The sequence below is a fragment of the Eulemur rufifrons genome, chromosome 7 (assembly GCF_041146395.1).
Source record: "Eulemur rufifrons isolate Redbay chromosome 7, OSU_ERuf_1, whole genome shotgun sequence".
NCBI lineage: Eukaryota > Metazoa > Chordata > Mammalia > Primates > Lemuridae > Eulemur > Eulemur rufifrons.
The window spans coordinates 46,293,154-46,320,436 of record NC_090989.1 but is presented as its reverse complement, the minus strand read 5'-3'; the positions used below and the strand labels follow the sequence as shown (position 1 = coordinate 46,320,436).

The following is a 27,283-nucleotide window of genomic DNA, read 5'->3' as shown; positions in this document are numbered from 1 at the left end:
GTGTGTGTGAGACAGAGAGAGAGAGAGAGAGAGAAAGAGATAAAGAGAGATATCAAAGTTAAGTTGTTATCAGCTTAAAATAACCTGTTATAAGAGGTTTTTTTGTAAGCCTAATGATAACCACAAAGCAAAAACCTATAATAGATACACTAAAACTAAAAAAGAAGAAATCAGAAACATTCTCACAGACACGCCAAGAATAATGTTTGACCAAATATCTGGGCACCCCGTGACCCAGTCAAACTGACACATAAAATTAACCATAATATCAACTATTTTCTGGGCACTCAAAGTACAAAATAAACAAAGTTTCTGTCCTCATGGGGCTTACATTCTCCTGAAGGGGTCACAAAAATAATTTTAAACACTGTCGGGTGTTTATAATGTCCATCAAGGAGATAAAGGAAGTGCATTAGGGGAGGTATGGGTCGGAGTAGACATTAAACCTTATAGTGACAGAAAGTGGAGAGGGTCTAAAAGTCTTTGAACTCAAGAATGAAATTGCAGTTATGATGCAGGAAGAATAATCTGATATCAAAGGGCAGGGTGACACATAAAAGAGAAGCACTAGAGTTACAGAAACTATCTGGGAAACAAACACAGGGTTTAGGAAAGATGAAGGAAATAGATAAAAAAGAAAAAAAGAGAGACGTGTTATGGACTAAACGTTCGTGTCTCCCTCTTTCCCAAAATTCATATGTTGAAATCCTAACCCCCAATGTGACAGTATTAGGAGAGAGGGCCTTTCGGGAAGGATTAGGTTATGGGGATAAAACCCTTACAATGGGATTAATGCCTTTATAAAAGAGACTCCAGAGAGCTTTCTTTTCCCTTTCCACCATGTGAGGACACCATGCTAAATTGGCAGTCTGCAACCCATAAAAGGGCCCTCACAGAAATTGATCATGCTGGCACCCTGATCTCAAACTTCTGCCCTACAGAACTGTGAGGAATATGTGTTGTACATACTTTTAGATGTTTTCACATATTTGGACTAGGGAAGCAGCAGAGGACATGAAAAGGAAGCTAAATATAAAAAAAGGTATTACAAAGAAGTTGATCTTGTTGAAGATTTCACAGCTGGATTTTGTACTTATGTGTGTACATATCAGCATAATCACATGTGCTTGGGTAGGCAGGGATGAAAAACAAAGATCTGAAAAGGTCTAAGGTTTCAAGCTTGAGTAACCACTAAGATAACACTGGTAGAGAAAGAATGGGGAGGGAATTGATGAATTATATCTTTGACAAAAAGTAGGCATCCAAGCAAAGCTGCTCAGTAAATAGTAGGAAATATAGGGCTAGAGGTAAAGAGAGAAGTTATGCCAAGAGATATGTAGATAGTGATTTTCTGCAGGGAAATAGTGCCTGAAGTGATGAGATTTATTTTAGTTACCAATGGAGAGATTATAGACAAAGAAGACAAATTTTTACAAACTCCTATACTTGAGGAAGATCTAGAGCTGTGCTATCCAGTACGGTAGCCATTAGCCACATGCAGCTATTTAAAAATTAAAATTAAATTGATAGCTATAATACATTCCAAATGCTCAACAGCCACATGTGGCTAGTGGCTACCATATTGGACGTCATAAATATAAAACATTTCTAACATCATAGAAAGCTGTGTTGGACAGCAATGATCAATAGAGATTGGTCAGAGAGTAGAAGAACCAGGAGACTCTAGTCTCCTGAAAGCCAAAGAAAACAATGTATCAAGTAGAAGCATATGAAGGCCCAAAACAAACAATTTAACCATGTGTAAATCAGTTTCAAACTAATTATAAAATCAGAAACCAGATTACAACAGATTTTGGAAGAAAGGGGTAATAAATAAGTAGAGTTAACAGGCATAGACAATTCTTTCCAGTAATTTTTCAGTGAAGAAAAACAGAATGAAAACCCAAGAGAGCTGAAAGAGAATAGAGTTGTATATGTAAACACTTAATATGAACATTTGTGGACTCACTAGAAGGTCTGGACACCAATCAACCAGCTATCTACCCTACAAATCTGAAAGCCTTTCATGTAGCAATGACAATTGACAGAACAGAATCATATAACTTTAAAACAAGGAGCCTTAGAAATCAAATCCACCCGTCACATTATATAGAAAGCAGAGTTGCCCACAGTTGCACACATTGCTCAGTAGTATAAAATCTAGAATGAGAACTCAGGTCTTCCAAAGCCCAGTCTACTAGACTTTCTACCTCATTCAACTGCCTCCTAAGATACAGACCAGAGAAGAGGTGAAGAAAGCTTCTTCTGTTGAATTCCATTAATTTACCAAGAAAATGTCTGTGTTTACATATACAAAACCTCAATTTTTTAGAAAGGAAACATAGTATTTTACTTCTTTCTTTTAAAATTTAGGAAAACACCTAAGCATCAAATGTCTGTTATTTTGTAACAAACATCAAAAGAGCTTCAAATGCTATCTAATTAAATCTTTACTGTAACCTGGGAGGTGTGTGTTCTCACCATTTCACAGGTTAGAAAATATGCAACAGGTCAGTAAGATCCTGAAGCCAGTAAGTGACACTTTCAATTTAGCTTTACACTACTATCAGTTAGAAAATGGAGGAGAAAATGGGAGAAAAGAGATGCTTAGGCTAGGGAATGGAAATGAGATGTTTGACAATGCATAAAAGTAACAATGAATTTATTTATTAATAACAATCTTAAAAATAAACCAAACAAAATCAGCCCTTTCGATAAATATTAGTTAATTTTAAAAATGTTTCAAGAAATTCTAATATTGATTCCCTTTGGAGAGGGAACTGCTCTGCTGGGGACAGAGACTGGAGGCAGATTTCTAGTAAACCAAGTTTTGGATTTTAACCATAACAATCTACCGCCTATTCCAATAAATAAAAGGTTTAAAAAAAACATGTTAATTATGTTTTAGTTCCTATTAATAGTTTGCAATTACTAGCATTCTACAATTCTCCATGAAATCACAGAAAAACTGAAATTTCACGAAAGAAAAATCCTAACTTTCTGTCCTTAAAAGTCAAAGAAGAGATCATGTTAAGGAGCAGACTTGCCTTTTGGGGTTGGGGGATCAGGAGTGGAGAGAAGCCGATTGTCTGTAACGATTAATTCAATTCCATTGCTATTATTTTTAGTCCTTTTTTCAGTCTGTTGCTAAGAAACCCTGTTGCCTGAAAGCAGTTACTAATAGGAACCTACATGAAGCAAAGAGAAAAGCAATGATCCTGAAGTTCTTTCAAATTAGGCCATTCTATTCTAATCAGTCCATTTTGGTGCCACTTTATAAATTACCTCCTTTCAATCTTCTTCTTGAAAATACCGTGAATTCCCAACAACGTTTTGCAAGGGTAATTTTAACATTCTAAGAGATCTGGTGCAGAGCCTGGGAAATAGATTTGACAAAACTATTAGAGATATGAAATCTGTGAACTGAAATTATGATTTGGGAATAAGATGAGACGAGGGCTGAGACAGCTAGTGCAAAACATGGGGGTGGGCGGACCAGAGCGCCGGGGAAGGCGCGGGTGGTCCAAGGAGCAAGATGTGGGCTGGGGTGTCAGGCGGAAACCAGCTCAAGATACGTTAAGGAAGGCTCGAAGCAGGTGGGAACCCTGGGGATTCGCATTTCTACCAATGCAGTTCAAGAAGCTCATAACAACATAGACGTCACCGCTTTCGTAATCGGTGCAGACCGTGAGCCGCAGGGACCGTTTCAAGCGGTTTCGACTTGGAGATATTTCCACCTAGTCTCGCCATCTGCTATCTCCCCCATAACCTCAAACTCGTCCGAACTAAAATCTGGCTGTAGTAGAGACAAGAAGTTCGGTGATACAGCAGGCTATCCTCAGCTCTGAGCTCTGTTCTCACATATCTTTAAAAGTGCTTCCAATCCGTTGGTTTCCCCGACACGCGGACAGACGACCGAGCTAACGGCCGCCCACATCAGAGAAGCGCCAACGTGGCTGTAACGGGAAAACAGGGTCTAAAATCTACCAATAAACTGGGCAGCTCGGCCTACGCCCCGCCCACCGTTCCTGCCAGCCAATAACCTTCACAACTCTTCCGCCACTCCCGCCCATTCATAGTGCCGCTGAGGACCTTATTCCCTCGGTTCTGGTCGCCTGCGCACCCCAAGCCGGCTGTGTACGCGCCCCTCCTCCACTTCATTAGGGAAGAGAGCCATCTGCCCTTCTTTCCTGAAGGTGGAGGGAACAACACTGGCTACCACGGGAGGCCCAAGACCCCAGGAGTGATTCTCCCAAGCAGCAGCTGCGCGGAAGAAAAGAGAAAGGGCTTCCCACGACTCCCATCTCACACCCACACTTTCCCTTAACCCGGAAGTGATTACCTTCCTCCTCCTCTCCTTCTACGGTTGAGAGGGGAGGAGAAGGACGGTCGAGTCTGGCCCGGCATGCCCTGGGCTTCCGGTGACCTCTGGCCCTTTTCTGTCGTCCGCTCTCGCTGCCTAGCGTGCTCACTCGCTCATTGCCTTCCTTCCCTCCATCTGGTCTCCTTTCGCACGCTCCCTGGTGACTGTGGCGCCCGCGACTGGCAGGGAGGTGGTGGCGGAGGACACTTGTCATGGCCGCCTCTAAGCCTGTGGAGGCGGCGGTGGTCGCAGCGGCTGCACCCAGCTCCGGGAGTGGGGTGGGCGGCGGCGGCGGCGGGACTGCGGGCCCGGGAACGGGGGGCCTGCCGCGATGGCAGCTGGCGCTGGCTGTCGGGGCGCCCCTGCTGCTGGGCGCGGGTGCCATGTACCTGTGGAACCGACAGCGGCGGCGCCGGGAGACCGGAGGCCGGGGCGACACCAGCGGCTTGAAGCGCAACAGCGAGCGGAAGACCCCGGAGGGTAGGGCCAGTCCGGCCCCGGGCAGCGGACACCCCGAAGGTGCCGGTGCTCACCTGGAAATGGTGAGAAGCAGTCCGGGCCATAGATATGGAAACTGGCGGGTGCAGCTCTTCCTTGATGCGTTGTGCCAGTAAGGGGGCTTCCCATCAGACGGAAGCTGCCACGCACAGGAGTTTAGGGAGACTCCCTTCTGGCTGCCTTTGTAGGGAGTGTGGTAGCCCGAGGGGACAGGTTAGCGACATTCTTTGACAGTTTCCTTTTGAATTCAGAAAAATCTCGCTTTTTTTCTCAGTGACACAGCATTTATTCCTAGTGTTGTAGGTACATTTGCAGATGTCCTGATTGTATTTAATTAACAAGTGAAGGAAGGCCAAATTCCATTAACGATTGGTAAGTGGTGATATGAATTGCTTTTGTGATTTCCAAGGCCTACAACTTGATCGGTAAGAACCTTTTAATGACGAGCCACTCCCCCTTTGTGGAGTAGGGGGAGCCTGGGCAACTATAGTGACGGTTGGTTGACAAAAGTAAAAAACAAAAAAAACATCTAGATATGTTCTAAAGTGTAAAATGGTGTTCAGTGGCATTTTTTTTTTTTTTCAATCTATGGGAGTGAGTTCTTAAACTTTTTGGCTAACATCTAAAATTCATTTTTCTGTTTCACTTGGAAATATGCATGACCAAGCTCAACGTGCGTGGTAGATTCTCTGATCTCAGGCCAAGCATTGGAGTATCTGGTGAACTGCTTTGTATGGTTTTGTTGAACTGACTATTAAATCCTTTTGGTATCTGACAGCTGTGCAGAGAATTGGCCTGGCTGCATTTAACAATACTGGGATTGAGTCAGGTGGAAGATTTTATTTGGGTCTGGAGTTGTACATTTACCAGACTAAATCAGAGTTCAGAGCCTTTGGTCAAATAACTCCAGTTATATACATATGTATTTATAGTAGATATAGAGTTATCTGACCAGATAACTCCCAATTGTATACAAGTTTGTATGTATATGTGTATATACAAACTTGCATGTGGTTTTATACAATTGCAAGTTTATATACACTTGTATACATTTGTAAGTCATTTCCACTTTATACTATTCAGGTTGAAGACATTTTTGCTGGGTAATCAAATTAGCTTTAAAGGGAGTTTTGTTGTAGAAATGAGCTACTGTAGTTTAGTGCCTACATTGTGTGAGGCATTGTGCTAGGCCATGAGAAAGCCATATGATCTTTCCTATGGGAGAGTGAAACATCACCTATTTTCTCAATATAGAAAACGTGTTACAGAATGGCAGAAGAACCTGTGGACTGAGAACTAGGATATGTATGCTTTATATTGGGCTTTCTAGCATTGTCACTTTGGGAAAGTCATTTTATCTCCTTGACCTTAACATCATCTCTGTAGAATAAGAGGATTAAAATATTAGATCCCTTTTATTTCTTCTAGCACTAAAAATTGATCATTCTGAGGGCTGCTAATGAGAGTGGTTATCAAGAGGATTCTTTAAATTAGTTATCACATGTGTCATTTTCATATATCTGAAATTCTCTGCTCATTTCTTATTTATTAATTTAATTTTAATCATGGAAGAATAGTGGGTGAATGAAAGATACTTAAAAGTTCTCAGTTCTATAATCATTAAAAATAAAGATAGTTTCTGTACATGGAACTAGATTTTAACATTTCATTGTAGTTTCAACCACTCCACCTCATCCCAGGAAGTCTGCACCACTAGTATTTGATATAATTTTGCAAACTCCCTTTCAGATTTTAGATTTCCCTAATTTCTTTTTTCAGTTTTTCAGCATTGTCTGGGTCAACACTGATGATTTTTAGATTTCACAGTGTTTATTCAGTTGATTGAGGTTAAAAATTAAACTTTAAGATTGAATCCTTTTTGTAACTTGAACTGTTTTAAAATGATTTCTTATTTTTGACCCAAAATAAAGCTGGGCAAGACACATACACATACCATTGCTCATCTTGTGGAATTTGTGGGCTTACACTTATAAACTTTGAATTACTAGATTCTTCTTTAGGAAAGCCACAATAAGAATGTCTTTTCCAATTTTTTAATGGAAATGTGTTTTTTAACTGTTGATGACCAATAAATATTGAAAGACTATTTTGTCCCTTTTTTGTAGCCTAGTCTTTAGAGTTATTAAATGATCTAAAAACAACTGATCACTAATTGTAATTTATTATCTGTGACTGGAGAAACTGCTGTATATTTAAATAGTACCTTTGAATTGGCAACCTCAGTGGGTTTTGTAAGTAGGAAAGCATGTGTTTCAGCTGATGGAAAAACTGGCAAAATCCTGATGCCCTAACTGTTCTTTCTTCAACTGAGTAATAGCTATAATTTTTAAGGGAATGAAGGAAAGGACAAATATTGTCTGTTCAGGGTTTGATGTTAGCAAATAGAATGGAAAGTCAGTGGTTTTTGTCTTTTAGCTTATGTTTGCCTCAATGTAAAATGAACTAATAGAATTACTAGGCTTTTGTCTATTGGGTTTGAGATTTTCATGTGCAATGTAGACTGTATCCAATTATCTTTTTTCTGAGACAGCAAAACTTGTAAAGCAAATGCAAAGAATATTCATATTTGTTTTAATTAATGGGAGTTTTAGGGTGTTACTAATTAATGAAAAGCATCTAGTCAGTTGATAGCATCTGAGCTTGAGGTACTTAAAGTATTAAATCATATTCTATTTTGAACCATTATAAAATCTACTGTGATGTGCCATTTTGTTTCAGTAATTTTGTTTTAAACTTGAAGATTTATAGATTTTTTTTTTTAATTGGAAGAGTTCTTTGAAGGTCTTAATCCACAGTGCTTCTCAGTCTGTGGGCTTTAGTTATCACAAGGGACCCTGGCACATATACGCCAGGCATGGTATCCTGGCTGCACAAATGTCTTAGATACTTCTTTTTTCAAACAACCTGTGATTTTTTTTTTTCTTAAAAGGCATTTATTTAAAAGCATTATTGACTTTATAGAAACTTTTTATCCAATTATTTTTTAATCTGATGATAAAAAAAATGCAGTCATTCTAGTGTTCAAGGTTTTTTAACATTACACAGAGGTTATCCCACACGAAATGGTTAGGAACCACTAATCTAAGCCAGTCCTCTAGAATAGGAAGGGGAAGACATACCTAAACATTTTAGTAAAGAAATCAAGGACTGAGTAACCTGCTGTCATTAGTCATCTTCTTTGAAATGAAATCATTCTTGCCCAAACGATCTGTTTCTAGTCATTTTTTTAAAAATCAGGGTCAGCAATGACATTCCCATCTAATTAAATCTAGTGAACATCTTTCACTCTTTATCTTACTTGATTCTTGGAATTACTTCACAGTGTTCTTCCGCCCCCCCCCCCACCCCCAATAGAGACAATGTCTCACTTTGTTGCCCAGGCTGGACTGCAGTGGCTTGATCATAGCTTACTGTAACCACAAACTCTTGAGCTCAGAGTGATCCTCCCACTTTGGCCTCCAGAGTAGCTAGGAGTATAGTCATGCACCACCATGCCTGGGTAATTTTTTAATTTTTTTTGTAGACAGGGTCTTTCCCATGCTGGTCTAAAACTCCTGGCCTCAAAGCTCAGATATTACAGACATGGGCCACCATGCCTAGACACGTACTTTTTTTTTTTTTTTTAAGAGATGGTTCTCTCTCTGTCACCGAGGCTAGAGTGCAGTGGCACGATCATAACTGCAGCGTCAAACTCCTGGGCCCAAGTGATCTTCCTATCTCAGCCTCCCGAGCAGCTGGGACTACAGGTGCCTACTACCACAGCTAGCTAATTTTTCTATTTTTATTTTTTGTAGAGACAGGATCTCGCTCTATTGTCCAGGCTGGTTTGAAACTCCTGGCCTCAAGCCATCCTCCCACCTCAGCCTCCCAAAGTGCTGGGATTACAGGCATGAGCCACCATGCCCAGCTGACATTGTGCTTTTTTTTTTTTTTCTATATATATTTTTAGCTGTCCAGATAATTTCTTTCTATTTTTTAGTAGAGACGGGGGTCTTGCTCTTACTCAGGCTGGTCCCAAACTCCTGACCTCAAGCAATCCTCCCGCCTCGGCCTCCCAGAGTGCTAGGATTACAGGCGTGAGCCACCGTGCCCGGCCGACATTGTGCTCTTAATATCATAACTTTTCCTGTTGCTTCTGAGATACTACATTTTCCTCATCCCTCCCCGCCCCCCCAACACACACACACCAGTATCCTGATATCTCCCTCATTGATCCTTGGTCTCCTACCCAGGCTCTTTTTCTGCTTCCTTTTAGTGAACAGTACATGTGTATCATAAGCATTCTTGTCTTATACTCAGCATATTCCCTGGATGCTTGTTTGCCTTTCAGCACCTTCACTTAGCACTTAAATACTGGTGGCACCCTAATTTCTTATCTCTGGTTCCTTAATGTCTTGTCTCTAGTCCAGACCTTTCATGAGGCCCAACTTGCAGGGAATCTTCATTATCTCACAAGTATTTCACATTCAGGCTCCTCTTTCTCCTAAGAATGTTAATTAATTAATGTGCCCCATCTAATTTTCCAGGCCAGTAACTTGGATGTATTCTCTAAGTTTTTACTCTTCTCGTATTCTTCACATCTAATCGGTAAACACATCCAGAAAATTCCACATCATAAATATGTCTTTAATAGATGATTACTCCATTCCCACTGTTATCATTTCCCAACTGAATAACTAACTGCTACTTTCTCATTTTCCTTCAATCCATTTTGTCACTACTAGAGTAAATCGCATCAGTCCCATGCTTAAAACCATGAGGTGGTTTTCCAATCATTGCCCACAAGATAATGTTCAAACTTCTTACGGTTTAAGGCCTTGATTCTGCTTACCTCTTGAAGTTCATCTCTTGCCACTTCCTCTTGATTTTGGCCTTCGGATGTTCTGTGAACACTGCCTCCTACTCTGCCTTCTCATCCTTCAAGTCACAACATAGAGGTCATTCCACCTTTTGTCAAACCCCTCTCCTCCAAATAAGCACACCACTGTGTGATTCCGTAATACCCTGCATTTCTCCCTTTCATAGCTCTTACCAGATGGTAGAATTGCTCATTCCTGTTTCCTACTATACTCTTGAATCTGTGAAGGGCGGGACTGGCTGTATCTTGTTTACCACTGTATTCTCAGAACTTAATAAAATGCCTAGCACATAGCAGGTGTTGAATGAATGAATGAAGCTTCATTCTGTGACTAATAATTAAGAGCTCCTTTGATAACTATTAAGTTTATTTACATATGTATAAAATTGTTCAAATTGTATATTTTTTCAAGTTTTCCAGCTTTTCGTTTTTATTCTACCAATTGATCCTGGATTTATTATAACAATCTTAAACCTCATTTAGGCATTCTTTATAAATCACTTGACTTTGTATGACCTACAACCGTAATCATGCAGAAGCAGCATTCTTACACGTAGGTTCTTCCCAGGTAAAGAGTGCTCTGTGTTACGATTTAGTAGATGGGGTTGGTTGTGGACTTTTAAAATTTCAGGACATGAGATGAGAAAGGACTGTCTTATTAGGTTTGATTTCTTAGATTCGATTCCCTATTATCTTAGGTATTTTCTTATCCTGGATTTGATTCATATAAAAGTAACAGTTGCTCAGTAAGTATTGAAAGATTGTTTCTCATGTAGAAAGTGTTGCAGAGTTGATTGCTACTTCTGTAAAGCTGTGATTCAGATACAATAAAATGCTTTTTGAATTTTGCACATTTAAGAGAATAAAATCATTTTAAGAGAAACATTATCAAACCACCTCTTGTATATTATAGCTGGATATAAATGTGTCATTATGGTGACAAGTTAATACCCATTTTATTTTCTCACATGGATTAATGTGCCTAATTATAGCTCATTTTCTTTCACAGTGACTGTATGTGATCATCAGAATAACATTTTCATAAACACTTGCTAGAATTTTCAGTGGTTCGTTATTGCCAAATTATATCAGTGAAAGCTTTCTGTCATGTAGTTATGTCGCAGCACTTGTTCTTAGAAGCTGGTTTTTTTGTTTTTGTTTTTTCTTTTGGATTTTTTAGAAGCTGTCTGCCTGCTACCCCACCCCACTCCTGAACTTCTGTGTGTATGCTAATCCTTTTAGGGTTGTTCTTCCTCTATGGAGTACTTTCCTGACTGTCCTTTGTCAGTCATTTTTGTTTCAGTGGAGATTGTCATGAGTAACCTTTACTGAATATCTTAAGCAAACCCTGATTGTTTTCTTTCTTTGTATGCTACTAAATTTTACCCCTTGATATCTGTAGCTTTCCTTTCAAAATGTAACTTGTTTTCCAGAGTAGATTTTGCCTCTTCAGGAGCTGGGGGGCAAGTTGCTAGGTTTTACCTCTTGTTTGACAAGTTTCAGTACACATAAATATTTGCTGAAGAGAGAAAAGACATACTTATTGTTTCTCATTATTTTCTTAGATTTATTACCTGAGTTCTTTGCTTTTGATCCTGTGTCTTACCCACATAGTTTTGGATTTATATGTATATGTATATACATTTGCTACTCTTCAAACTAATAATTTTCTGCTTGTCAGCTGCACAATTTACTAATCATCTAATGTACAGTCACGTGTTGCTTAACAATGGAAATACGTTCTGAGAAATGCATCCTTAGACGATTTCATCATGGGACCATCATAGACTATACTTACATAAACCTAGGCGGCATAGTCTACTACACACCTAGGCTAGATGGTATAGCCTATTGTTTGTAGGCTGCAAACCTATACAGCATGTTACTATACTGAGTTCTGCAGGCAAGTATAGCACAATGGTAAGTATTTATGTATCTAAACATAGAAAAGGTACAGTAAAAATATGGCAAAACAGGTTAAAAAAAAAAGTATTCCTGTCTGTATAGGGCACTTACTGTAAACCTTGTAGGACTGAAAGTTGCCCTGGGTGAGTCAATAAGTGGTAGTGAATGTGAAGGCCTAAGACATAACACTGTACACTTAGGCTACACTAAATTTATAAAAAATATTTTTCTTTCTTCAATAATAAATTAATTTTAGCTTACTATAACCTTTTACTTAATAAACTTTTTAATTTTTTTTAAACTTTTTCAACTTTTGTAATAACACTTAGCTTGAAACATAAACACATTGTACAGCTTTACAAAAAATGTATTCTTTATATCCTTATTCTACAACCTTTTTCTTATTTTTAAATTTAAAATTTTTTTTTACTTTAAACTTTTTTGTTAAACACTAAGACACAAACACACACACTAGCCTAGGCCTATGCAAGGTCAGAGTCAGCACTGTCTTCCGCCTCCATGTCTTGTCCCCCTGGAAGGTCTTCAGGGACAGTAACATACATGGAGCTGTCATGTCCTGTGATAACAATGCCTTCTTCTGGAATACTTCCTGAGGGACCTGCCTGAGGCTGTTTTACAGTTAACCCTTTTTTTAAAAAAATACATAGAAGGAGTACACTCTTAAAATAATGATTAAAAGTATAGTATATAAAAAAAGTATAGTAACACATAAACCAGTAACATAGTGGTTTACTGTCATTATCAGTATTATATGCTGTACATGATTGTATGTGCTATACTTTTATGTGTCTGGCAGCAGCACAGTAGGTTTGTTTACATCAGCATCACCACGAAAGTGTGAGTAATGCATTGTAATAGCTGCAATATCACTGGACGAATCAGTGCATTATCTTATGGGGCTACCGTTAGAGTGTGTCTGAGCATGATTCTAAAGATAAAGATTCATATTCTTTATAAAACATGGCCCCTAAATATAAACCAACTATGTTATCTGTGAAGTACAGAAGTAAAGTTTAGGCAATCTGGGGTCTGATTGCTTGAGTTCGAATCCTGCTTTGGGAAAATTTCTCAGTCTGGGCTTCAGTAGTTTTATGTGTAAAATGGGAATAATATTGGCACTCACTTCATATCTCCAGTATCATGTTCTTCCAAAGAATTTTTCAGAAGCAATTCTGACAGTCAATGATTCTTCATGCATTAACTTCATGATTCCCTATAAAATTTGGCTCCAAATATTTGTTGAATTTGTCACAATGGGGTTTACTCTGCTGACAGTAACTCATTATGAGGAGATGAAACTTGGAAAAAGATGGAAAAAGCCAAATTTTCTAGTAGATTATTTTAAGTAATACTTAGATCTTGTGACAGAGTAGACAGAAGTGAATGTCTTTCCTTTTTTGTAATTTATCTGTATTCTTACTACATTCACAAGGTTTAAATTTATGCCCATGTGTTATCTTCTCCATGAAAATTGAATACATAGTATCTAATCTTTTCAAACTCTTTTCTTTTACAAAGAATTAGTGTTTTTTGAACCAACCAAAGTTATATGTAGGAGGCCAGAATGACCAGAATGGGAAAACAGGAGTTTAGAGTCTTGTACGTAGGCTATGTAGTGAGAAGTCACTGGAGGGTTTTGGAGAGAGTAAGGATAGAATGGCCTGATCCAGCTAACTTCTTAAAAGGAGCTTTCAGATCAATTAGAAACTAATTTGTTGTGAGAAATGCAGGGGAAAGATCCATTCTCACAGAATTTTACAGTAAAATATTAATATTGTGGAACCTTGAAAAGATTTCCAGTAACATTAAATGGCTTTATAGTCTTTAAGATCATTTTAGCAGCTTTTGGATAGGCAAAGAGACCACATAAAAACATACTAGTGTTTCAGGATGTTCCCATTATGTTTTAGATCTCTCTGTCTTCATTTCTCGTTTATAAAAACATACTTTCAAAATTGTCTTTCAGTTTATTTTTAATCTTTAAGTTTTAATTCTGAAAGTTCTTAGTATAGCTTGAGAAGGTAGATGGAGAAAGTGACTTAGAGCAGTGCAAAAGATTTCCGTGGGATGGAATTAAAATTCCTTCTAGTATAAAAAATCGGTAGTTGTATATTTTATAATTTAGACCTTTTCCCACAGTACATTTATTTTAATTTTTGCCTGATTTTTGGCTCCAGTGTTGTAAAAAGTAGGGTCTAGTTCCTGGCAGAGCAGAAGATGGGTGTTGATTGATGAACAAGCACTGTACTAACCAGCTTTTTGTCTTAAATTCTATCAGGCCAAAATAAGTAGTTTTTCTGTACTTCCCTGTTGTATTGCCATTCTTTTTCTGCATTTTTATTGATGAAGGGAAGCAATTGGACAAAAAAGAATGGAGATAGGGGTGAGCAGAAGGGGATAACGGATTTTTACCAAGATTGTGCTGTCCATAAATGTAGTTTGGTTACTTTCTGGAATGGCAGTGGAGGAGCAATAGAAGAAAATTTGCAGTTTGGTGATTTGCCTAGGCAACCTGATGCTTTTTGGACTTGGTGTCATTCAGGGCACCATTTTTCTTTAGTATGATAAGGAAATTAAGGAGGCTTTGGTTTTCGCCTTTAGGGTTTAAGAATTTTTAATAATTTTTAGAAGGAAATTTATAGAACTTGACTAACAGGAAGTAAATAGCTACTTGAAAGATTCGGTTGGTTTTAGGTTGTGTGGATTTTGCTAAATAAAAATAAGAAGTATCCATCTTTCTAAGGAGAGGAAGCCTTGTGTACCTCTCAGTGTGTCAATTTTTAGGTATGACTGTCTCTACTTGTATTCTTATGATACGATTTAGGCTTAGACTTCTGGTAGACAGGAAAGAGTTTATTGCTTGTTTGTGCTAATGAAACAAGGTTATTTACTCTGCCTAGAGAATGTTCTTTTTATTTAATCTGCAGGTCTTTAAAGTACTAAATAAATCTGAAGTATGTTTGTAGTCGAACATACTTCTCATATGCATTTTAATATGCCACATTATTTTCTACATAAGTTGTCCCTAGCATCTTAGGGCATATATTAGGCAGGTTCTCAATGACTTAGAAACATTAAAAACTATTGCAAGGAGTTAAAGTTTAATGTTTTTCTTTTATTTCTATTTAATATCAAAAGTAATTGAGTTTCTTTATTTTAAAGCTTTGTTAGACACATAAAGATTCATTGTTATTGTGTCTTTTTGACAGATTGTATCTTTTATCAGTAAAACTAGCCTGTGCTTCATCCAATGCTTTTGAGTGGTATTTTGTCTGATACTGTCTTCTTTTGTTTGCCTTCTATACCTTTTACTTTTTTTTTTTTTTTTTTTTTTTTGCCTCTCTGTTGTTTTGTTTTAGGTCTTGCTGTATAGGTAATGTGAAGTTATTTTTGGTTTTAAACAGTTTGAAAATCTGTCTTTTAATATGGGTATCTAACCTATTCACATGTATTATTATTGACATGTTCAGTGATTATTGCCGTATTTACCCTGCTTTTTTGTTTCTTTGCCCTCTTCCTTTGCCTCCTGCCTTTTTTTTTTTTTTTTTTTTTTTAAATTGGTCATTTCCCCACTTGGGGGTTTATTTTTAGTGGTAAAGAAGTTGTACGGTTCTATTCCTGTTGTGTTCAACCTCAAATGCTAGTTTGGCTAGGTATAAGATTTTAAGTACTTTCCTCAGAACTTTGAAAGTGTTACTTAATTGGTTTTTAGTACTAAATGTTGGTGATAGGCATAGTTCTTTTTGTTTTGTAGTTAATCTGTTTTTTCTTCCTAAACACTGCCAGGATTTTTGTTGTGAAATTTTACTATAAAATTTCTAAAAATGTGTATAATTTTTCTTTCAGCTCCAGGAATTTCTTCAATAATTTCCTTAGACCCTGTTGTCTATGCCTTTCCTTCTAGAACTTTAGATGGGCAAATGTGGGAACTTCTGGATTTATATTCCATGCCATTTAACTTTTTCTCCAAACTTCCCGTTTCCCTATCCTCTATTTTCATGGCATTCTGGCAGTTTTCCTTGGCTCCACCTTCTACTTGTTAATTTGCTCCTCAGCTATCCTTTTCTAATATGTAGCCCATTTATTGAGTTAATTGTAATAATCTTTTTCATTTTCAAGATTTCCAATTGAAACTCTTTAAAAGCAGCCTTTTTTTTTTTTTTTTACTGCGAGCTAGCCTCTCGTTTCTCTAATAACAGATTTTCTATTTGCTTGATTTACCTGCTTTCTCGGATATTAGTTTTCTGTTTGAGTTGGATGCCTCTCTTTTACATATTGATTTTCCTTTAGTGTTAGCAATTCTTAATTGTGTCATCTCTTGAAAAACAGAGGCGCTTGTCTCTTGAGTGTAGGGGATCCTCACTTCTTCTAAGTGACACGGCCTTACTTCAGTCTGGCTTCAGCTTCTCTGCAGTGGAGTAGGAAGATTGTTGAGGTTGTCTCAAGTACAAGTTTTCCAGCAATCACCCTGATGGTTACCTCCCAGAGCCCACAACTACTTAAGGGATTCCTAGTTGTCTTCTATTGTGGGTGTTTTGTGGGTGTTTGTCTTTCAGTTTAGTCCTGGCATATATTCATAGTCCTGAAATATATCCTTGAAATGTGTTCCAAGTTTGCTATTTAACTTATATTTCAAAGTGTATGGAAGATGACTAAGGCTATTGACAAATGGAAAATGTTAAATTTATCAATTTATGTGTGCTTTTCTTAGTTTCTTTCATCCACATCTGTTTTAAAATATACATATTTTTTGTTGATACTAGGTAGCTTAAACTAGCTATGTAATGTTCTGAACTTAGACACTCAGAATTTCCTACAAATCCTTTGCACAGTATACTTAAAAAAAAAAAAACAAAAAAAACCGTAGCTGTAGTAAGACTAAAGAAGGGACACAAAAGGTAAGCAGAGGAGAAAAAGCAGGAAAGAAAAATGAAGCAAGAGTAGGGGAGAAAAGAGCAGGTACAAGAAAGGGTTGCTATCTCATCTACTCTTTGTGACTAAAAGGTACTCTGGGCCCCAAGCAGTTGGTTTTCATAGTTGGCTTTAAATTATTTGTGGGGGCAGATACTTGTGCTTTTGCTTTGTCGGTGCGTACCTGTTAGAGCGATATGTATTCTTTCATAGTACTATATCTGTTAAAGTTGCATCATGCTGACAAACAATCAAGTTTTATGCAAAGACATGCCACAAAGCTCTTGGACCTAGTGGCTAGGACCTGGATAACTAGATTTATTGCTTCCTAAATATTGATGGAAGTATTCACAACTGTCCTCAGTAGATATTAACTAACAACTTCTCTATTAATATATTGTACACATGAAGTGTGTGAGTTAGGTCTTCCAGAAAGGAGCCACTGAGACAGATATAGGAAGGCAGCAGTTTTATTGATGAACAAACAATAAACTTGAAGGAAGAATTGTAATGAATATGGCAATATCTGTTCTACACTGTTGACAAACAGCCTAATAGAAAAAAATAGAAAAGCAAATGAATAAGTGGTATTCAGAATAAGAAACCCAAATGGCCAATAAATATGAAAAGATTTTCAAATTCTTTAGCAGTGAAGAAAGTACAAATTAAAATAATATTGGAAAATAACATTATACCAGACTTTCTTAACCTTGGCACTATTGACATTTAGGGCTGTTCTGTGCATTACAGGATGTTAGCAGCATCCCTGGTCTCTAACCACTAGGTGCTAGTAGCACCTTCCCTCCTCTCCTCAGTGCTCCTCCCACCCCAATTGTGACAATCAAAAATGTTTCAAGACATTGTCAAATGTCCCCTAGACATTTGGGAACCACTGTCTTATACTCATTGGATGAGCATAAAATGAAACATAGTTATCACATCTAATGCTGGCAGGAATGATGGGAACATGGTATTTGAAAGCATTACAGCCTTTTTGGAAAAGTCTGAGTGTTCTTGAAATTAAAAATATGTAAGCCTTTAGCTGGGTGCAGTGGTGCACACCTGCAATCCCAGCTACTTGGGAGGCAAGGGGGAGGGGGATCACTTGAGCCCAGGAGTTCGAGACCAGTCTGGGCAACATAGTGAGACCCTACCTCAAAAAAAAAAAAAATATATATATATATATATGTATATTGAATGCCTTTTGACTCAGCAACCCTATTACTAAGAATTTGTCTCATGAAGGTATTTATATGACGCAACTTACACTGTAAACAGCCAATCTATCCTCCCATTTTTATTTTATCAGTTTATCATTTAATTATGGTAGTGTGAGTCTATTTCTGAATGTTGATTAGCATTTAATAATTGTTTCCTCTCATTTCAGAACTCTCTTGATAGAGCTCAAGCAGCCAAGAACAAAGGCAATAAATATTTTAAAGCAGGAAAATATGAACAAGCTATTCAGTGCTATACTGAGGCTATTAGTTTGTGCCCTACAGAGAAGAATGTCGACCTTTCCACATTTTATCAGAACAGAGCTGCTGCCTTTGAACAGTTGGTACGTACCCTAGGTTGTCTTTTCTTTTCCTTTTGTTTCTTTATTTGCTTAAAGTTTTAGTTAATGCTACTCAAATAAACCTAATACTTTTTTAAAGCTGTTTTGAAATTACAGGCTTTTTGTTGTTTTTACTCTTTTAAGAACAAAATTTAGTTTTTCTGGCTACAAATATACTCCAAAGTTAAATATGTTTAGATTTTATAAAATTAGATAGTATAGAAAATTAAAGTTTCGGGTGACCCTGTCCTCCTCAATAGTATGAGGCTATTTTTTCAGATTTTTGTCTCTCTATATGTAATAGTTGCATATGCAGGGGAAAAAAGATCAAAGATGAGTTCCTATTATAGATATTATTGTGATGTATTTTTTCAGTTGCCACCATATTTAGTACAGTTTATCATACCAGCATATGTCGATCTGTTTCATTCTTTTTAAATTCTGTATGTAGTAGCCATTGTATGGTTGTATAGTAGATTCATGCATAAAACAGTGGAGAAGAGAGTATTACAAATAGAGGAAACGGTGTAATTGCTCTGAGGCAAGAAAGAGTCTCATGTGTTTAAAGAAGTATAAAAGTTCCTGGAATATAGAGAGATGAGATTGGAAAGATAGACAGAGACCAGATCAGGCAAAGCCTTGTAGGCTGTGGTAGAGTGTGGATTTGATTCTGAGTGTGATGGTAAATATTTAAGGGTTTTAAGCAGGGCAGAAACAGCATCATTGCTCTCACTGTTCTGTCAAGAATGTATTGGCGGGAGACAAGACTAGAGACAGGGAGACCAAGTAAGGATGTTGTTGCAGTAGCCTACGTGTGACATGAAGGAAAGCTGAAGACCAACAGAACTTGCTATTGCACTGGATGTGAAGGGTAGAGAAGCAGGAATTTCAATACCAGTGGGTAGAGAAGGTCTGGTGGGGAAGGAGTGAGACAAGTAAGTAGTTGAATTGAGGAATGTCTATATTCTAGGAGAGTAGTCTGGGCTAAAAGACAAATTTAGGAGTCATCTAATTTTGGATATTATATAAAGCCAGACAATAGATGTGATCACCTAGGGAAAGAGGCGATATGAAGCCTTGAGGATTTTAACATGTAGAGATTAGATACAGAGGAAGAATTGAGCAAAGGAAGTTGAGAAGGAACATCCAGTGAAGTAGGTGGAAATCAAGTAGAGTGGCAACTCTTTGAAGGTCTGGCAAGAAAGAGAAACTGCGAAGTAGGGTGGTAGCTATAGGGAGTTGTGGAATCAAAGGAAGGTTTTTAAAAGATGGAAAATATTAGAGCAAGTATTTTTATATTTATGTGAATGATTCAGTAGAAAAGCAGCAAGATTGATGCAGAGAAAGATAGCTGAAGGAGTGAAGTCTATGACGTGAAGAGGGTATGGATCCAGATCACCAGCGAAGGGTTGGCCTTTGATGAAAATGGGTGCTTTCCCAGTTTTAACAGGAAGGAAGGAGGAGATGGTATGAGTACATAGCTGCCGGTAGGTTTGTAGATTTGGTGGTAGAAAGATGGCCTAAGTATGTCTGCTGCCTATTTTAAAAAATCTGGTTGCTTGTCTTTATTACAGATATTTATATGAGCTTTTGCAATGAATTGTAGATATTAACTCTTTGTATGGAAATACTTTTTCTGTTGTGGGACTCTTAGTACTCAGCCTATTAAATTTAGAAAACTGATTTCTGTTGAACAGTGCTTCCTTTAGTGTGACTTTTTTTTTCTAATACTTTCAATTACAGCAAAAATGGAAAGAGGTGGCACAAGATTGTACAAAGGCCGTTGAACTTAATCCCAAATATGTGAAAGCTCTCTTTAGACGTGCAAAAGCCCATGAAAAGCTAGATAATAAGAAGGAATGTTTAGAAGGTGAGAGTAATTTTGTATTTACATATGAAAATTACTAAAGTCTTTGTAGTCATTGGTAAATATATATGAAACTCTGTCTTGTGAATACAAAAATCAAGTTGTCTTTAAAAGTTGGACTCCTCTGCAATTGAGACTTTGTCTTCTATTAATCGTTTAAATTGAGATTGCTGTACTTAAGTATTGTCTCTGCTCTCAACTATGGAATTAAATGAGTATTAAGATTTGGAGCTTATATACTACACATAAACTTGGCAACTGATGGGGATTAGTATAATTCCATGAATAAGGATATCAGAAAAAAGGTTTTAGCAAGTGATAGTGTTTCTAAGCTTCTACATGTTTTCAGTTACTATCCTGTATAAATATGAAATAACTGAAGTAAATCAGTAAAGAAAACATTAGTTTTGGCCCTTGGTATTTTGAAACATTATTTATACCCAATTGGAAATTATGTAATTGGTACAAAGCATCAAAGTGAATTTGTCATTCTCAGTAAATGCTGTAAATATTCCACAGCCTCTAATTGGCCATCTCAGGTTCCAAGACTGCAATTAAAATATAGACTGCTGGCTTTTTCTCTCTCTCTCTCTCTCTCTTTTTTTTTTTTTTTTATTTTTTGAGACAGGATCGCATTGTGTCACCGAGGCTGGAGTGTTGGGGTGTGATTGTAGCTCACTGCAACTTTGAACGCCTGGGCTCAAGTGATCTTCTGGACTTATCCTCCCCTACAGGCACATGCCATTTCACCCGGCTAATTTTTAAATTTTTTTGTAGAGAGAGGGTCTCACTACATGCCCAGGCTAGTCTCGAAATCTTGGCCTCAGGTAATCAGCCACCCCTGTCCCTCAGCCTCTCCAAGTACTGGGATTACAGATGTGAGCCACCACTATCTTTTAAAGTACATCCTTCTAGATGACATGGAGCAATACCAAAATGTAATTTCTACAGTCTAAAAGTTCTTTCCACTACATATTTAAATCTGCTTTAAAAGCATCAATAATAAGATTTAGCCATAATTATTGTTTTTTTAAAATAGTACTTTTTAAAAAAAATCTAGATTACCAAATGAGGATGTTTTAGAGACCATTTTAACAAAATTTGATGTTTTGTGGTGCCACATACTTTGGTAGAGGGTAGAAGGAGAGTTGCTTTACAAAAGGGAATCTCAAGTTTTAAGCCAGACCTTGAAGTTACTAACAGGCAATACTTAGCAGAGAGAAGATTGATTAGCGTTTTAGGTAGAAGAAATGGGATGAGAGAAAGACACTGACATTGGCACTAGCCACGGTTATCAGGGGAATGTAACAGCAGATTGACTTGTTTGGAGGAGCAAGGATGTGGAATTGTGAGAAATTGAGTTTAGAAAGAAAGGGGACAGCCATTGTTTGAATAGTTTGAATGCAAGATTGAGAGATTAAGGAACCCCCAATCTTTTTAATTCAAATCACTGTATCTTGAGCTGTGGCATTACCAGATGAAAGTGGTATTTTGAAGCAGATTTATTTGAGAGCTCTGTGGCAAGATGACTTTAGAGACAAGGAATAGTTCTGAGGCCTATAAAAATGACCAGACATGAGAGAGCCACACTATGTTGATTTGCCTTAGAGTTACTGGCTGGAAGAGAATATTTCTGAATTCCTTGTTTTATTTTCTATATATAGAATGTTAGAGCAGTGAGAAACATTAGAAATCATGCAGTACAGCCCCTTTCATTTCACAGGTGGGGAAAGGGAACCCCATAGAGGTGGAGTAACTTTTTGAGCTTTCAGTTTGGTCACACAGTATATAAAATTAAAGTATTAAGAACCAGTTTAGGACCAGGCATGGTGGCTAATGCCTATGATCCTAGCACTTTAGGGGCTGAGGTGGGAGGATTGCTTGAGGCCAGGAGTTCAGGACCAGCCTGAGCAAGACGCAAGACCCTGTCTCTACAAAAAATAGGAAAATTAGCCAGGCATGGTGTATACTCCTGTAGTCCCAGCTATTCGACAGGCTGAGGCAGGAGAATCGCTCGAGCTCAAGAGTTTGAGGCTGCAGTGAGCTATGGTGATGCCATTGCACTCTAGCCCAGGCAACAGAGCAAGACCTTGTCTCAAAAAAAAAAAACCAAACAATTTATTGGAAATGAAACAGCCCCATCAGGCCATGAATTTATTTTGGCTTTTTGTAATTACATTGTGCCCATCTGATGCTGCTGACCATCTTTACAATAATTTCATATTTACTCTTGTGTTCGCCATCATTTCTAGATGTCACTGCTGTGTGTATATTAGAAGGGTTCCAAAATCAACAAAGCATGCTATTAGCCGATAAAGTTCTTAAACTTCTTGGAAAAGAGAAAGCCAAAGAAAAATACAAGGTAAATGAATCTGAGTTGGGTAAAAGAGGGGTAGTACTTTGTACATTGTGAAGGGTCATTTCTAATTTATGCTGCTTAAACTTGGACATAGTAGTGATGGTAACAACTGAAATTAGAACTGGGTTATATTTCTTTCTTCTGTAATCTTGGGCTTTTATCACTTATCCTTTTTCAGTAAGATTATAAGCTGTGTCTAGTACTGTACCTGGAGAATATTGGAATTCATTTATATTAGGGGTTGCCACACTACGGCCCACAGGCCAAATCCAGTCTGCTACCTGTTTTTGTAAATAATGTTCAGTGACTCACATTGTTTTTGGCTGCTTTTGAGCTACAACATTAGAGTTGAGTGGTTGTGACAGAGACTGTGTAGATTGCAAAGCCTAAAACATTTACTATCTGTCCTTTTACAGAAAAATATTTGCCAACTCCTATTCTGTGTCATTAGAGTTTTTAAAGGTGTACTGTATAAGTGGGCATTGGTTTTAGGCTGTTAGTAACAGATGGTTTAATTCAATAAACATTTAATAAACAAGGCTGCATGCTGGGCATTTTGGAGGGGTGGGTATACAGACATGGTCCTTGGTCATATAGAATTTACAATTTAGTGAGAGAGAATGTTACTAAGTATATAAAAGGCATGATACGGTTAAGTGTCCCAGGAGATATGTAAGTGGAGTGCCACGAGAATACCACAGGCATCACTAACCATTGCTGAAGATTTGCTGCTGAATTTCAGTAATATTGAGGCAATTGTTACTTTTTTCACTTGCTTTTCTTGTAAATTGATTTTAATAATCTGTATTTTTAATTTTACATTTCTGAATATTAGCTGAGTTAAACAGAGTTGAAACAGTTTTCTTCACTACAGGACTTTAATGTACTAAGATGTGTTGTGAATTTCCAAGAGTGGTGTAGCTGTAGTGGTTGTCAGTCTCTTTAAACTAGGGAATTTTTTTTTTTTTCCTTGAGTGTCTCATAAGAATGGTGCTCTTCAAAAACCTTTGTGAAACATCATATTAGAGCTTGGAAGGAACCTAGTTTCCTTATACATATTGTTGAGTAATTAGACTGGTTGGATTGCAAGGTGGTAAGAAAATATAAAATAACCTATATTTGCATAGGTTACAAATTCATTTCCAGGTATATTTTCTAATCTGTATGCCACTTTGGAAATCACAAAATACTTTTCATATTATTGTTTTGATTTTTATAATAACCTTGTAAGATAAGTAAGGCAAGTATTTCTATTGCCATTTTAGTGATGAGAAAACAGAGTAGACATGAGTAATGTCACATAGCTAATAAGTGACAGAACTAGAATTTTTGTATCCTGTTCCTTTGATGCTTAAGTCCATTATTTGTAATATATTATTTTCGTTTTAAATTTATAACCCTGTGTGGAAGGCAGGGTGGTGATAGCTTCATTTCTAAGCTGAAATAGGAAACTAAAAGACAGCTTCAGGTCAGTGCTATTTAAATGTCTATTTAAGCTTTTCCCCTAAAATGGTAAATGATTGCCACTATATAGTCCTTCTCAGAATGTCTTTAGTGAAATACTAAAGTTAGGCATATTTATCACTTGATGGGTGACCATTTGATTAAAAATGTTTATTTATATTATCCTAAGTTAAGACAAATTGAATCTTTCCCCCAGAGAGTACACAAAGATAAATATGGGTTTTTCCTCAGGTTTCTTTCTTAATTTTTTTATGCCCCTCTCATCTATCCTAGATTAGATCATTTGCTTACAAAGCCAGATTCCTTTACATTAAATCTACCAAAATAACAATAATATTTGGTATACATAAAACATTTAAAATACCATGTTTTCTTTTAAACTCTTTGGGTTGAATTTTATAGCTAAAGGATCCAAATATATTATGAGAGCCCTTTGGCTGTGTTACTTCCTCTTCATTTAAAATATACTAAAACTTTATTATTTATTGTAAGTATATAATCAATATATAATATTTATATCTATATTTTATAATAAAACATAATAAAACCTTATGTTTTAAATGAAGAGGAAATAACACAGCCAAAGGGCTCTCATAATATATTTTTATATTTAAATATATTTTTATATTTATATCTATTTTCTCATTTAAGGAGAAATAAAATACTCCTATATTTATGAATCAGGTTGCCATACCAAAAGAAATAATCAAAACAGGAAATGTGATTTCAGTATGGCTTTCAACAGCACTGTAATGGAGATCTTCAGGTGAAAGTCCATGATAAATGGATTTAACATTTTCAGCACCCACGTAAGATGTGATCTTATATCTTTGGAGAGGGGAAAGGTTCTCGTTTAAAACTGCTTTCAGCCCAGGTGCGGTGGCTCACACCTGTAATTCCAGCACTCTGGGAGGCCGAGGTTGAAGGATTGCTTGAGCTCAGGAGTTGGAGACCAGACTTATCAAGTGAGACCCCGTCTCTACTAAAAAAAGACAAATTAGCCGGGCGTTGTGGTACAGCCCTGTAGTCCCAGCTACTTGGGAGGCTGAGGCAGGAGGATCACTTGAGCCGAGGAGTTGGAGGTTGCAGTGAGCTACGATGACACCACTGCACTCTACCTGGGGAGACAGAGTGAGACTCTGTCTCAATAAAAAAAAAAAAAAAAAAAAAAAAAAAAAAAGGAAGCTGAACATTCTTCCTCACTCCCCCCCCCCCACCCCGCTTCATAAAAAAATAAAACCTACTTTCAGCAGGTGAGGAGACTGGCAGCTTTACCATTTTTACTGTCTTTTGTCTTGTGGCTTAGAGTTTAATATTCTTTAGGTATTTGAAAGTGAGATTCTAATTTTTACATTAGTCATTCTTAGTATTCTACAATGTACCTGCTTCTTTGGTTAGTGTTTTCTCATTTTGTTATATTTAAACGTGATTAAATTTCAGAATCGTGAACCTCTGATGTCATCTCCACAGTTTATCAAATCATACTTCAGTTCTTTCACGGATGATATCATTTCTCAGCCGATGCTTAAAGGAGAAAAGTCTGATGAAGATAAAGACAAGGAAGGAGAGGCTTTAGAAGTGAAAGAAAAGTGAGTATGTCAGGCCTGGTGTCTGCTTAATGGTTTTTTTGTTACCGTGAACTTGGCAGAGCCCACGTTGATTCTGAATCATCTCAGATAAACAGGTATCTTTACACAGATATACAGATATAGGTAGGTATAAGTACAAAAATTATATAATATTGTTATTATTATAAAAGTACTTCTTTTTATAGTATATATCTGTTACTTTTCTGGTGACTCAGGTTTTACTACCAGGAATCTACCCTGCTTTTTTTTTTTTTTTTTGAGACAGAGTGTCGCTTTGTTGCCCTGGCTAGAATGAGTGCCGTGGCGTCAGCCTAGCTCACAGCAACCTCAAACTCCTGGGCTTAAGCAATCCTACTGCCTCAGCCTCCCGAGTAGCTGGGACTACAGGCATGCGCCACCATGCCCGGCTAATTTTTTCTATATAGATTTTTAGTTGGCCGTATAATTTCTTTCTATTTTTAGTAGAGACGGGGTCTCACTCTTGCTCAGGCTGGTCTTGAACTCCTGACCTCAAGCGATCCACCCGCCTCGGCCTCCCAGAGTGCTAGGATTACAGGCGTGAGCCACCGCGCCCGGCCTACCTTGCTTTTACAAAATCTTTTGTGATTCTCTAGCCAAGAGATGTGACGTATGAAGTCATTGCTCTTACCTCTAGCAGATCTGTTGCTGACCACTGTAATATTTTGATGGAATTGCCCCTTGCTACACAAGCTTAATATTCTCTAGAACTGCGGTCCCCAACCCCCAGGCCACGACCGCTAGTGCTACCCATCTGTGGCCTGTTTGGAACCAGGCCACAAAGGAGGAGGTGAGCATCTGGCTAGGGAGAGAAGCTGTATTTACAGCCACTCCCCATCCCTTGTATCACCGCATAAGCTCCACCCCCTATCAGATCATCAGTGGCATTAGATCCTCATAGGAATGCATGCGAGGGATCTAGGTTGCGTGCTCCTATGAGAATCTAATGCCTGATGATCTGAGGTGGTGATGCTAGCAGTGGGGAGCAGCTGCAAATATAGGTTATCATTAGCAGAGAGGTTTGACTGCACAATATATGTAATGTGCTTGAATCATCCTGAAACCATCCCCCAGTCCATGGAAAAATCATCTTCCATGAAACTGGTCTCTGGTGCCAAAAAGGTTGGGGACTGCTGCTCTAGATGACTTTTATTGAGTTAAATGGTTGACTGTATTGAGTAGAGGCACTAACTTGAAAATTATTGTGTAGTTCGACATGCAAATGTTTTAGTGCAGGGAAATTTTTAATTATAAACTGTGAGATGCTTAGGCATGCCCAAAAAGTGAACTTCTTTACGGTTTTTACTGTTTGTCTAGGAAAATGCCATTCTTTGGGCTTCTTGTGTTTGATCCTGTAGAGAGCTGACACCGTAGTACAGGATACTATCTTTACAGATGGAGATCTGGTGCTATGTCATATATAAGCCATCTAGTCTGCTTGTCCATTCGTATTTGTCAATACTTGTTTTGCTGTTAAGACTAGCTCTCTTCTGTAAGAAAAGGTACAGTGTCATTGCCAAAATGACATTTTTTAAATGAGTGTGGAAGAAAAGGAAATTTTTTTCCAGTAGTAAAGCATAAATGGGTTTTGCATCTGTAGCATATTGGAAGATTTGAGGGAACCGATTGCTTTTCATCTTTATCTCCCAATTTTTCTACCAGTGTTGGCCACGTTTTAAGAGAAGGTACTGTGCATAATTGTACCAAGAAGTACAAATTTTAGTTGATATATGCTATTTCAGAAAATTGTAGTTGGGAAGTAAATGTTCAAGATGTCATATAGCTCTTGTGACAGTGATGTAAATAATTTCCTCTTCTGGCTGGGAAATAGTCCTTGTCCCATAAAAACTG

General features: G+C 37.6%; 2 protein-coding genes across 3 annotated transcripts in view; one reads left to right on the top strand and one right to left on the bottom strand.

Moving 5' to 3' along the window:
- Positions 1-3,355, bottom strand: part of LNP1 (leukemia NUP98 fusion partner 1) — a 36,070-nt gene extending 32,715 nt beyond the window's left edge. For both annotated transcript variants that reach the window (XM_069472541.1, XM_069472540.1), the window contains exon 1: positions 3,286-3,355. The gene's annotated coding sequence lies outside the window, so the exon portion shown is untranslated. The remainder of the gene's footprint in view (positions 1-3,285) is intronic.
- Positions 3,356-4,244: 889 nt separating this feature from the next.
- TOMM70 (translocase of outer mitochondrial membrane 70) overlaps positions 4,245-27,283 on the top strand; it is a 35,774-nt gene continuing 12,735 nt past the window's right edge. The window contains exons 1-5 of the mRNA XM_069472539.1: positions 4,245-4,905; positions 17,965-18,138; positions 19,879-20,005; positions 22,255-22,364; positions 25,266-25,414. Of these exons, the coding sequence (XP_069328640.1) occupies positions 4,576-4,905; positions 17,965-18,138; positions 19,879-20,005; positions 22,255-22,364; positions 25,266-25,414 (890 nt within the window). The 5' untranslated portion in view covers positions 4,245-4,575. The remainder of the gene's footprint in view (positions 4,906-17,964; positions 18,139-19,878; positions 20,006-22,254; positions 22,365-25,265; positions 25,415-27,283) is intronic.